This window comes from Giraffa tippelskirchi, chromosome 11 (assembly GCF_054371585.1).
Source record: "Giraffa tippelskirchi isolate mGirTip1 chromosome 11, T2T-mGirTip1v1.2.pri, whole genome shotgun sequence".
NCBI classification, from domain to species: Eukaryota; Metazoa; Chordata; class Mammalia; order Artiodactyla; family Giraffidae; genus Giraffa; species Giraffa tippelskirchi.
This window is the reverse complement of record NC_137285.1, coordinates 4293436-4306963: the sequence shown is the minus strand read 5'-3', so window position 1 is coordinate 4306963 and position 13528 is coordinate 4293436. Positions and strand designations below refer to the sequence as shown.

The 13528-nt window shown below is 47.4% G+C and overlaps 1 protein-coding gene across 13 annotated transcripts in view; it reads left to right on the top strand.

Moving 5' to 3' along the window:
• Window positions 1-13528, top strand: part of EMID1 (EMI domain containing 1) — a 54554-nt gene that overhangs the window by 36049 nt on the left and 4977 nt on the right. For 11 of the 13 annotated variants that reach the window (XR_014069019.1, XM_081542826.1, XM_081542822.1 and 8 more), the window contains one exon: window positions 8314-8358. Coding sequence is in view for 12 of the 13 variants with exons in the window: in XM_081542826.1 (XP_081398952.1) it covers window positions 8314-8358 (45 nt within the window). In the remaining variant the exon portion in view is untranslated. Of the gene's footprint in view, window positions 1-8313; window positions 8359-11394; window positions 11420-13528 lie in introns of all 13 variants that reach the window. The other 2 variants (XM_081542824.1, XM_081542823.1) reach the window with 1 other exon arrangement.

Below are 13528 nucleotides of genomic sequence, written 5' to 3'. Positions count from 1 at the left end.
GAGGAGGGCATGGCAGCCCACTCCAGTATTCTTGCCTGGAGAATCCCCATGGACAGAGGAGCCTGGCGGGCTACAGTAAGTGGGGTCACAGAGAGTCGGACACGACTGAGCGACTGAGCACACATCTCGTCACTACTGACACGGTTTGGTTTAAGTCAACCATCTTGCTGTTTGTGTCCTGTTTACTCCAATCTCTCCTTGACCTCTTTTTTTCCTCTTCTTTTCCTGTCTTCTTTTGGATTGAGAATTGTTTACAATTCTGTGTTATCTCCACTAATGATGTTTTTTATTATACGTTTTTGTGTTATTCTTCTGTGGTTGCTCTGAGGATAACAAAATGTATCCTTGACTTAGCACCGTTTACTTGAATTATTATACCTTTCCATGTATAAATAAGAACATTACAACTGTATAATTCACCCCCTTCTGTCCTTGTGCTGTTCTCGTCACGTATGTTACTTCTGTATTTATTTTAAACCCTCTATACACTGTCGTTATTGCTTTAAATGATAGGTTGACTTTTAAAGAAGTTTAAAAAATGAAGAAAAATAGTCTTTTACATCTAATGATGTGTTTGTCACCTCTGATACTCTCCATACCTTCCTTTAGATTTGGATTTTCATACAGTATCATCTCTCTTCAGCCTGAAGAACATCCTTTAGCCTTTCCTGTAATGTGTGTCTGCTGGCAACAAATCCTCACTGCTTTTGTTTGTCTAAAACTGTCTCTATTTAACCTTAAGTTTTGAAAGTTATTTTCACTGGCTATAAAATGATAGGTTGGCAGTTTCCTCCCCTTTTGGTACCGTAAAGATATTGTTCCGTGGTCTTCTGGTTTATGTAGACAATTACAATTTCTCATGAGAAACTGGCTGTTGTTCTTACTGTTTTTCCCCAGTGCATAATATGTCTTTTTTTTCCTTTGGCATTTAAGATTTTTCTCTTTACCCTTGCTTTTCATCAGATTGGTCGTGGTGTGGTTGGGTGTGATTGTGTGTGTGTGTGTTTATTCTGCTTTGGGTTGGCTGAAATTCCTGGATCTGTAAGGTTTCTGGGTCTTGCTTTTGTTGGTTATTTTGTTTAGTGAATACAGTTCTTTTTTACAGCATTTTTTGAGTTCACGGTGAAATTGAGTAGAAAGTACAGAGGGTTCCCATATTCTTCCTGTCCCCACATGCGGATAGCCTCCCCCACCACCGACATCTCTCGTCACAGTGGTACATTTGATGCAGTTGATGAACACACATTGTCATGTCATTATCACCCAAAGTCCATAGTTTACGTTAGGGTTCATTCTTGGTGTTGTACAGCCTACAGATATTGTTGGATGTATCATGACATGTATACACCATCATAGTATCATATAGAATATTTCACTGCCCTTAAAATCCTCTATGCTTTGCCTATTTATCCCCCCTCCCCTATGACACCTGCAACCACTAATCTTCTAACCGTCTCGTGTGGTTTTGTTTGTTCTAAAATGTCATGTAGCTGGAATCATGCAGTATGTAACCTCTTCAGATTGGCCTCTTTCACTTAGTAATACACATTACAGGTTCTAGCTTGTCTTTTCATGGATTGATAGCTCTTTTTAATTCTTTCGATCTGAATAATATTACATTGTATGTGCCACGGTTCATTCATCCATTCACCTACTGAAGGACATCTTGGTTGCTTCCAAGTTTTGGCAATAGTGAATAAAGCTGCTATAAACATCTAGGTGTAGGTCTTTGTGTGGATATGAGTTTTCTATTAATTTGGTTAAATATCAATGAATGCAACTGCTGGATCATATGGTAAAAGTAAGTTTAGTTTTATGAGAAATGTTTTGTGCAAGAAACACTCTGTGTGTGTGTGTTGAGAATACCTGAGACAGACTCGTAGTAAATTTCAATTCATTCTGGTCACCATACTATATATTAGATCCTTAGGTTAGAATTTAGTCATCAGGGAACTGCCCGGCAGTCCAGCCATTAGGATTCAGCACTTTCACTGCCACGTCCCAGGTTCAGTCTCTAGTTGAGGGAATAAGATCCCGCAATCCCCATGGCGCAGCCAAAAGAAAAAAAAAACCAACAACTTAGTCATCTTATAACCGAAAGTTTGTATCCTTTTACCGACCTTTTTCCATTCCTTCCCTCCCCCAAACCCAGGCCCTGGCAACCACCGTTCTACTGTTTCTCTGACTTCAACGTTTTTGGTTGTTCTTCAGATTCCGCATATAAGTGACACCATATGGTAGTCGTCTTCCTCTGTCTGGCTTATCTTGCTTAGCATAATGCCCTCCACATCCATCCCTGTCGTCACAAATAGCAGGAGTTTCCCCCTTTTTAAAGGCTGAATAATAGTCCATTGTGTGCGTGGGTAAATACCCATTCATCCATCAGGGGATGCAGGTTCTTTCCACATCCTGGCCATCATGAATAATACTGCAGTGAACGTACCTGTTCAAGACAGCAGTTTCCTTTCCTTTGGGTGGATACCCTATTGTTAATTTCTTGAGGAACCTCCATACTGTTTTCCATAATGGTTGAAGCAGTTTACATTTCCGCTAGCAGTATTCAGAGGCTCCCCTTTTTCCGCATTCTCACCAGCATTCATTATCTCTCATCTTCTTGATAACAGAGGTCCCAGCAGGTGCATTTCCTGATGACTAGTGATGTTGAGCATCTTTTCACCCGTTGGCCATTTAGATGTCTTCTTTGCAAAACTGTCTATCCATGTCCTCTGCCCATTATTAAATTGGCTTATTTGGGGTTTTGCTATTGAGTTGTATAAGTTCCTTATATGTTTCGGATATTAACTCCTTATTGGATATGTCGTTTGCACGTATTTTCTCTGATTTCATAGGTTGCCTTTTCATTTTGTTGATGGTTTCCTTTCCTGTGCAAGAACTTTTTAAATTAGGTTGTCTTCTTCCTGTTGAATTTTTAAGAGTTCTTTGTATTTTTTGGATATACAAAGACATACCTTTATGTACCTTTATCAGGTATGCATGTGTGTTCAGTCACTTCAGTCATGTCCAACTCTTTGCAACCCCGTGGACTGTAGCCCACCAGGCTCCTCTGCCCTTGGGGATTCTCCAGTTAAGAATACTGGAGTAGGTTGCCACGCCCTCTTCCAAGGGATCTTCCCCACCCAGGAATCAAACCACCGTCTCTTTTGTCTCCTGCATTGGCAAGTGGGTTCTTTACCACTAGTGCCACCTGGGAAGCCCTTATCAGGCATATCTTTTTTTCAAGTATTTTCTCCGAGTCTGTAACTTGTCTTCTAATTACCTGGACACTTGCTTTTGCAGAATGGAAGTTTGTAATTTTAACAAAGTCCAGCTTATCAATGATTTCTTTCATGGATTGTGCTTCTGGCATTGGATTTAAAAAGCCATCATCAAACTCAAGGTCATCTAGGTTTTCTTGTATGTTATCATCTAGGAATTTTATAGTTTTGCATTTTACATTTAGGTCTGTGATACATTTTGAGTTGATTTTTGTGAAGAATATGAGATCTGTGTCTAGATTCATGTTTTTGCATTTTTTAATCAGTTTTTTTAAATTAATTAATTAGGCTGATCTTAGTTGCAGTCCACGGGCTCTTCCATCTTTGCTGCAGCATGCAAACCCTGAGTTGCAGCACGTGAGATAACTCCCTGACCAGGGATTGAACCTGGCCCCCTGCATTGGGAGTACGGAATCTTAGCCACTGGACCACCAGGGAAGCTCCTATCTTTGTTCCATTGTGTTGCCTTTGCTCCTTTGTCAAAGCTCAGTCAACAGTATTTATGTGGGTCCATTTCTGGGCTATCTATTCTGTTCCATTGCTCTTTTTAACTGTTTATTAGCCAATACCACACTGTCTTGACCACTGTACTTTTATAGTTAACTTTCCTTTTGAGCACTGTTTTCAGTCTCTCACAAATTTTGCTAAGTAGCATTTTTATTTTTGTGTAGTTCAGAGTATGTTAAAAATTTCTCTTGACATTTATACTTTGGCCCGTGTGTCATTTAGAAATCTGTTTAATCTGCAAGTATTGAGGAGTTTCTAAGTATCTTTTTCTTTTTTTCTGGCTGTGCGTGTGGCATGCGGGATCTTAGTTCCCCAACCAGGGATGGAACCCCTGCCTCCTGTAGTGCAAGCGCGGAGTCCTAACCGCTGGACTGGCAGGGAAGTCCCTCCAGTTATCTTTTGTTAGGGATTTCCAGTTTAATTCCATTATGGTCTAAGAGCATACATTGTATGTTTGAAAGTGAAAGTGAAAGTCGCTGAGTTGTGTCTGACTCTTTGCAACCCCATAGACTATACAGTCCATGGAATTCTCCAGGCCAGAATACTGGAGTGGGTAGCCTTTCCCTTCTCCAGGGGATCTTCCCAACCCGGGGATCGAACCCAGGTCTCCTGCATTGTGGGCGGATTCTTTACCAGCTGAGCCACAAGGGAAGCCCAGGAATACTGGAGTGAGTAGCCTATCCCTTCTCCAGTGGATCTTCCTGACCCAGGAATCGAACTGAGGTCTCCTGCATTACAGGCGGATTCTTTACCAACTGAGCTATCAGGGAAGCTCAATGTATGATGTTTATTCTTTTTAATTTGTTGAGATATATTTTATGGGCCAGAATGTGGTTTGCCTTGGTGAATGTTCCATGTGAGCTTGAGAAGAATGAAAAATATTTTAAATAATTAATTTATTTTTATTTTTGGTTGTGCTTGGTCTTTGTGGTTGTGCGAGCTTTCCTCTAGTTGCGGCGAGCGGGGCTACTCTTCATTGCAGTGCGTGGGCTTCTCGTTGCAGTGGCTTGTCCTGCTGTGGAGCACAGGCTATAGGCGCACGGGCTTCAGTAGTTGTGGCTCTTGGTCTGTAGAACACACTGGTTTCAGCAGTTGTGCTACATGGACTTACTTGCTCCGCAGCATGTGGGATCTTCCCGGACCAGGGACTGAACCCGTGTCACCTGCATTGGCAGGCGGATTCTTATCCACTATACCAAAATATTTTTAACATGAAAAATCTAAATAATATTAAATCTTAGGCCCATGTGTCCAACACAAAAAGCTTAAGAAACAGAGCTGGTCAGCATCTTTGACTCTCCCCCGTGCTCCTCCCGTCTCTCTCTCCTTCCCTTAAATATCCTTTAAGGGAGCGTGCCGGAGAAGGCAATGGCACCCCACTCCAGTACTCTTGCCTGGAAAATCCCATGGACGGAGGGTTTTCCGTCCATGGAGTCACTAAGAGTAGGACACGACTGAGCAACTTCACTTTCACTTTTCACTTTCATGCATTGGAGAAGGAAATGGCAACCCACTCCAGTGTTCTTGCCTGGAGAATCCCTGGGACGGGGGAGCCTCGTGGGCTGCCGTCTATGGGGTCGCACAGAGTCGGACACGACTGAAGCGACTTAGCAGCAGCAGCAGCAGCAGCAAGGGAGCATGCACTCCTGGCCAGCAGACTGAAGAGCCTGTGACTGCAGGTAGCGTTCTTGTGACTTTTTTCCTGTTCTGGGTAGGACTTCAGGGAAGGGGTGATCTGGGAGACTAAAGGCTGAAATTCTGTTGGATTTGTGTTTCTGAACGATGGTCTCAGCAAGAAGGGCCTTTGCTGGAGTAGGAGTATTTGTTAAGAGGCCTGGGAAGAATGTGATTGTCCTGAGCTAACTGATCTTATAAAGAGGGCCTTCAGCTGAGTTCTAGTGTTTCTCTTTGACTTTTAAAATTTCCATTTCTCTGCTTATATTAGCCATCTGTTCTTAAATGTTGTCTATTTTCCCCATGAAAGCCCTTGGCATATTAATCATAGCAGTTTTCTTTCTGTGTATTTGTGTTTTTTTTAAGCCTGTCTAATAATTCCAACATACACAAGCTATCTGACTCCAGTTCTGATATTTATTCAGCCTCTTAAAACTGTGTTTTTTGCCTTGTAGTACGTCTTGTAATTTTTTTTGTTGAAAGCTAGACGTGATGTGGGCTTCCCAGGTGGCTCAGTGGTAAAGAATCCACCTGCAATGCAGGAGACGTGGTGTGATCCCTGGGTCGGGTGGATCTCCTGGAGAAGGGAAATGGCTACCCACTCCAGTATTCTTGCTTGTGAAATCCCAGAACAGAGGATCCTGGCGGGTTATAGTCCACGGGGTCACAAAAGAGTCAGATACAACTTAGCGACTGGACAAGCACAGCAACAAGCCTCTGCAGCGAGCAGGCCTTTAGTAAGGTGGTGGTGAGGTGTCGGGAGCAAGCGTTCTGGAGTTGTATCATTAGGTCTCAGGGTTTCATTGAGCCTGTGCCCCTGGATGGTGAACCTCACCAGTGCTTCTCAATTTTATTTTGGTTTCTCCCCCTTAAGTGGAACAAGATGGTCAGAGGGGGCTGGAATTGGGAATTTCACGTGTCCTCTCCCACGTCAAAGGCAAAAATTGGCTCAAGTTGGGTATTTCCCTTCTCCCATGTTAATTAGGCACAGATAAGACCCCAGCGAGTGAGGCTCTGGAAAAGGAGTTTCTCCTGTGGGCAGGCCTTGTTAAGAAGAACAGAATGCTCTGGGGTGTTTCAAGATAGTTCCTCTCCCCTCTCCTCGGGAAAAAAAAAACAGGAGGGGATTTGCTCCAGGGTTCACTATGAGGACCAGCTAGAGCTCCTGGAGGTAAAACTCATGAAGTGTTCTGCCCCCCGCCAACCCCACCATCAGTCCCACCCAGAGACTGGGTCCCCTGGAATTTTCAGCTCTGGGACTTGTCCACACTGAGCCTCCAGCATTTTGGCAATTACTTTTAGGTCTCACCACCCTGGCACTGGGTTCCCAGGAAGGTTTCTGCTCCGCTTAGTTGTGATCCGTCTGTCTGTCTGTCTCTGCAGTTTGGGATGGGGGTGGAGGGGGCAGAGGCAGTGGTTTGCCCAGTGACCTTATATCTTTGATGGCTCAAGGAAGAAGTGTTGATTTTTCAGTTTGTTCAGCTTCTTACTTGTTGTGAGGACAGAATGGTGACTTCTAAGGTCTTTATATGCTGGACCAGAAACCAGAAATCTGTTTTGTTTTGATTTTCAATCACGTTTGGAAAAAAAAAAAACTGGTTGATGTGTCTTCAAATGCTTTTTCTGTTTCAGCCCTCTCTTCTTTCCTCTGGGACTCCAGTTACGCTTAAGTGAGGCTCCCGTGAGTCACTGAGGCTCTGTCAATTTTTAAAAAAAATCTTTCCTCTCTTTGTGCTTCAGTTAGAATTATTGCATTGACCTGTTGTCAAGCTAATTGATTCTTTCTTCTGTTATGGCCCATCTTCAGTTAATCCCATCTTCAGTTAATCCCAGTTAATGAATTTTTTATTTCAAATATTATTTTCATTTCTAGGATTTCCATTTGATTCTTTTTTATAATTTTCACATCCCTTCTGAAATTTGCCATCTTATCACCCATTATATCAATTCCACTAGATTCTTTAACATATTTGTCACAGATTTTTTTTAATTTTAAAATTATTTTATTCTATTTTATCAAAAATTTTTAAGCTTAATAGAATTTTTAAAGGTTACTTTCCATTTATAGTTATTACAAAATATTGGCTATATTCCCTGTGTTTTACAATACATTCTTAAGCCTATTTTACACCCAATAGTTTGTGTCACAGGTATTTTCAACTCCATGTCTAGTAATTCAAATATCTGGCTTGCCCATGGATCTGTTTCTACGGACTGATTTTTCTGTTGAGTATGGGTCACATTTTTTGGTTTCTTCACATGTCTAATAATTTTGCATTGCATATTGGACAATACAGATATCATAGTGAAGAGAATCATCCTCTGACAAGTGCTGACTTTTGCTCTAGCTGAGGGCAGGCCCTCAGCTTTGTGACTCTGGGATGGGCAGTCTGCAGACCATCCAAGGATTAGAGAAGTGTGTCTCTACTGACTGTGCTTCCCTACTGTGGGTCCCCGCTTTCTAGTATCCTTCCCTCAATGTCCCCCCCCTTTGGCGGTCTCAATCCCCAACCTCGACTCCTCGGGCCAGGAAGACCAAAGCTTCCCGCTTGAGCCATTTGCCAGGCGGAGAGGGCTGGGATGAGCCCTCAGAGGAAAAGCCATAAAAGGATGGATGTTACCCAGTGCGGTTCCCTTCTTTCTAAGGTCAGATATCCTTCAGTTACTGAGTATTCTTTATCACTTTCCATTGCCTTCAAACAGTTGTTTTTTTGCATTGTTATCTTGTGTTAGTCCAAACAAGCTACTCCCTATCTCTCTCCGTCTCAGCCTAGCTCAGCCTCTCTCTCTCTCCCCACAACCCCAGGCCCTGTCTCCTTCCCTCTCTCACTGCTCCTGCCTCTCCCTTTCCTCGCAGGGAGAGCCTGGCCCCAAAGGAGACCCTGGTGAGAAGAGCCACTGGGTAAGCTCTAGCCCAGCGCTGACCTCCCGCTGCCCCCCTGCCCTGGACACTCAGGAGATTATATGGGGGTGGGGCAGCCCATCCAAATCCCCTTTGCAACCTGGTCTCCCCGGGCAGAGCCTTGCCAGTCCTCAGCCCCTGCCCCCTCCCCGCACCCTGTCCCTTCCCAGTGGGCAGGGCCAGCCTTATCAGCAGACCTACACTCTCTGTCTTCGTCCCTGTCTCTGTCTTCTCTCTGCGGCCTTTCCCGGCCAGGGTGACCCTGCCGCTTCCTCCTGGGTGGTTTGGGCTGACCCAGTCCAGACTGCATGCCCTGCCCCCATAGCCCTTCCCAGCAAGGGCTTTGGCTACTGCCGCCCTGTCTGCAAAAGAAAGGGAAGCAGGAAAGCAATATCCACACAGAAGAGTGGGCCGCTCCTGGCCCATTGGCCTTAGGAAAGCCGTGAAGCGCAGGAAGGAAGGTGCAGAAATGCCGAGGTACACAGGAGCCCTTTGGTAAAAGGGATGGGGCACCGGACACCACCAAACACATTGGAAAACAGTGAATCATAGGAAGGGAGGCCTGGAAACCATCATGGACCCAGTGTACATGGTGAATGAAGTCAAGGGATCTAGATCCATTGTACCCAGAAGACGTACAATTAACATGAGGTCCTCAATACCATCACATACACAGGAGACCCACGAGGAGGGGGAGGAGAGGCCTAGAAACTGTTATATGCACCAGAGAACCATGGGAAATGAAATAAGGAGATCTAGAGACCACTGTACACAAAGGAAGCCTAGAAGCTGTCACATGCACGGAAGACATAGAATAAATGGGAAGGGGACCTAGAGGCCTTCACAGTCACGAGAGAGAGCTGCAGTGAATGAATTGCAGGGCCTAGAAATCACCGCCCCCCACCAAGAAACATGGAGGGAGCACCAGAAGCCCCACGATGCAGGGACCTGGAAACCACCACTGCCATAGGAGGCATCTGGAAAACAGACGGGATGGGACGGACAGGAGAGGCCACTGGGGCGTTCTTCTGGAGGCCGGCGTTGTGCCGCCTCCCTCCCCCACCCCACTCCTGGTGCAGTCTGGCTGGGACGCCCTATTTCCTGGCAGGCACTAGTTAATGAAGACGTGGGGAGCACCCAGCGCCTGCCCCGCCCTCTCTGCTCCTGATTGTGGGTCAGTGATGGATACAGCCGTGGGAGCCCCCCACCATGCACGAGCCCTCCCATGTCTTCCCATGACTTGTGGGGTCCTGCTACCTCTCTAGCAAGCCTCTCCCAGCCCCTCACTGCCACCCTACTCGCTTCCCCACCTTCCGCCCCAAGTGGCTCCAGAGTCTCTTAAGCACACTGTCAGCATGGGCATGAGCTGGGCTGGGGGTCAGCTAGACCCAGGAGATTCCAGTCCTCCGGCCCCTTCACTGGCCTCTTCAGAGGCCTGGGGGAGGTGGGAGAGGTGGGGTGAAGGCCGAATTCGGCTGGGCAGCCCCATCCCTATCTGGGGGGCCCAACAGGAAAACAGATGCCTGAGCTCTCTCAGAACAGACCTCAAACTCAGAACCACCTTTGGGAGGGACCCCCACCGCCATGAGGTAGCAGGGCCCCTGCCCATCCACCTGCCTTCCCCTCACCCACCTGCCCTTCTGTCCCTGCTTGCCGCCTGCCCGGGAGGGGACCTGCTGGGCTGGGGGCTGCATGAGGCTCTGGGGGCTGGGGGGCCAGCTCTGTTGGGGGCAGGTGGGGATGAGGTCCGCGTGGGGAAGGGCTCCTGTACCCACACTCCACCTGCTAGTCCCCACTTGGTGAAGCTCTTGGAGCCATTGACCTGGCTGTGGCTCAGAAGTGACACCCAGTGGTCATGAGGATGTGCTGCAGGCACTGACCCATCCAGACCAAAGCCCATACCCCTTATTCAGATAGGAAAAACTGAGGCCCAACTCCACAGAGTGAATTATTGGCAGAGCTGGACCTGAAGCCCAGGCTTTTCAGCTCCCAGGACTGGGGGAGCCAGCTAACTTTCCCCAACCACCTCCTTGGCGGTGCCAGGCCCCAGATTGGGCACTGTGGACACAGATATGATCTGGACACAGTCCCCACCCTCACAGTGGTCACAGTAGGGGTGGGAGAGAACAGACTAGTAACCAGCGGTGACAGGACAGGGGGAGCTCAGCTGTGACGGTAGGGGGCAATTCAGCATCTTCTTGGATGAGGAGACCCAGGCTGAGGCCTGGCAAAGGGTATTCCAGCAGAGGAGAGGAAACATCATGTGCAAAGGCCCTGGGGCAAGGGCAAGCCTGGGGTGTTTGAGGAGCTGCAAATACTTGGAGTGGCAGAGGGTGACAGGCAAGGAGTGAGACACAAGCCAAATAGGCTTTTGGGATTTAAAAGGCTATATTGAGGAATGTGAAGTTTGTGCTGTAGGCAGTGGGGAGCAGCACACTGAAATGTAAGTAGGGGAGTGATGTGGTCAGATTTTTGTTAGCAAAAGATTCCTCTAATTGCCATGTGGAGAATGGATGGGAAAAGGGAGCAACGTGGGAGCAGAAAGAGAGACTAGACAGGAGGCTGTCCTCGTCATCCTGGCAAGAGGCTGTGGGGGCCAGAACTGGGAGGGGGACAGTGAAGATGGACAGATGTCAGTGGAGCTGAGAGACACGTGGCTGCTAGTCTGGCTGTGGGATGAGGGGGTGAGAAGTTAAGGGAGATGTTTACAATAGAGAAAGAAGATAGTCAGGAGAAGCTGGCCCTCTGCGCTTTCTCTGTGGAAAACGGGGAATGTCTGTGTGACAGCTAAGGGGCTGTCCAGCAGGCCCTGGACACTCAGGCCAGGCTTGGGGGCACTGGGGCATCATCAGTGCAAACAGCAGGCCACTTACCCAGAATTTTTGTTTTTTGCATTTTCCCCCTAGATTTTTACTTTGAAAATTTTCAAATATATAGAAAAGTTGTTTCAATTGACTATCCTTATACCCTTCTTCTAGACTGACCAGTTATTACTATTTTGCCACATTTGTTCTTTCACTCTTTATATATTTACAGATCTTTTTTCCTAATCCATTGGAAAGTAAGTTGCAGACCTGATCCGCATCTCCCCCAACACATCAGCATGTGTCTTGAAAGAGTACGGATGTTCTCCCAAAGAGCCACAGTACCACACTCACCCCTGAAATAGTTGGCATTAACTCAGCCACTTAATATACAGCTTACCTATAAAGCAAATGGCAACCCACTCCAGTACCCTTGCTTGGAGAATCCCATGGACAGAGGAGCCTGGTAGGCTACAGTCCATGGGGTTGCAAAGAGTCGGCTACAGCTGAGGGACTTCTCTTCACTACCTACAAATTTTACCAGTCATCCTCAAAATGGATTTTGTAGCTGGTTAAAAAAAAAAAAACAACCCAAGATCAAATCAAGATTCATGTATTGCATTTGGTTGTCACATCTCTGCTGCTGCTGCTGCTGCTGAGTTGCTTCAGTCGTGTCTGACTCTTAGCGACCCCACAGACGGTAGCCCACCAGGCTCCTCCGTCCATGGGGTTTTCCAGGCAAGAGTACTGGAGTGGGGTGCCATTGCCTTCTCCTGTCACGTCTCTAGGTTCTTCTAACCCACAACAGGCCCCCTGCCCTTTTCTGCTTTCTCGAGTTTGTCTTTTTGAGACTGTCCCTCCGTCTAGATTTGCCTGATAGTTCCCTCCTGATGAGAAGCAGGTGAACTGCCCTCCACAGGTGCACCAGCTGGGGAAGTGGTGCCCTCTTACTGCATCTCATCAGGAGACATGTGATGTCAGCTTGTCCCACTGTCCATGTTCCAGCGGCTTAATGTGATTTGTGAAGGTCATCTACTTTTAGATGGATGTAATACTTGAAGAGGGGTCACTTCAGTGTGACTCGGTGACCCCCAGGCTCCATGGCCAGTCAGTGGCCTGAGAGTAGTCCCATGCATGTGATGTGGACAGGACAGCCAGATCATAAGGGTCAGTCCTAGCATGGCCACAGCGGGCTCGCTTGGAACAGACACATTGCGAGGACTCTTGTTAGATGTTTTTGTGGGAAGAGCTACCTTGAAGGTAGCGATTGTACCAAGATGCATATTATACCTCATCCCTTCATTTAATCTGCACTAAGTAAAGGACTCAAGAGAGACTCCCAGATGTGTCAGGGCTGGAATAGTTCTCCTTGCTATCCTGGTGCTCAGTCAGAATTAAGATCTCTACATCCCAGAAGTACCTTTGGTCTGGACTAGGAAAGAGGAAGGGGTGAGGGAGTGTGGAGTTCTGACAAGACCATGGGCCTTATGCTAGGTGGAGGGAAGGACAGACGGACAGACACTGGGAAGAAGGGAAGGTGAAGGCCAGCTGGCAGTCCCTGACCAGAGCCCTGGGCAGCGCCAGCATCGCTTGAGACAGGAGACCCAGGAGCAGGGAGGTCCAGGGGAGGGGTTTGAGGGGTATTGGAGACTCAGCTGAGACAAGAGGGCGGGGCTGGGCTCCCACACTTGCAGCATATGGACCTGGAGCCGTCAGAGCCCTTGGGAGGAAGGGGCCCAAAAGGACTGGGGAGGGGGCACCTGGGCCTGGACTTCAGCCTTGCCAGCATTTTAAGCCTAGCTACCTAACAGTGATGCCACTCAGACATCTTCTGATTTTACTCTGATATGTTCATCTGGACGTGAGTGGGAAGACGATTGGAAAGTAGCCTGATCCCACTAGTGGAGTTAATTAGCTGAGACACACACAGTATTGAAGGCAAAACTGAGTCAGTTCAAAGACTGCTAAGTAAACAAGAGTGGAAGTGGCCCAGGGATGTGGCAGGAATCCTGCGGATGTTGTGAGAACAGCTGGTCTCAGGCAGCAGAGATGGAAGAGCGGCTGGGGCTCTGGGGCAGCCTCATGGCAGGCCCCAGGACAGCAGGGCTGCCCCTGCAGACTGGCCTCCCCTGCCCCCAGTGCAGTGAAGATGTGCAGGGCTGTGGGCAGAGAGCAGACAGCTGGGTGGGATCCTACCAAGGGAGTTGCTTCTGCCTGCCTTGTTCCCCTCCTGTCTTCTCCAAGTCTTTTTCCGGCTGTTCGTGGGCCCTGGGCTGTGGCAGGTGGTGAGGGGCTGCGGGTGCATGTCCAGGGTGGGGCATGGGCCTCCAACAAGCTTTGCAGGGCCCCCCTCCCCTGCCCCCTTC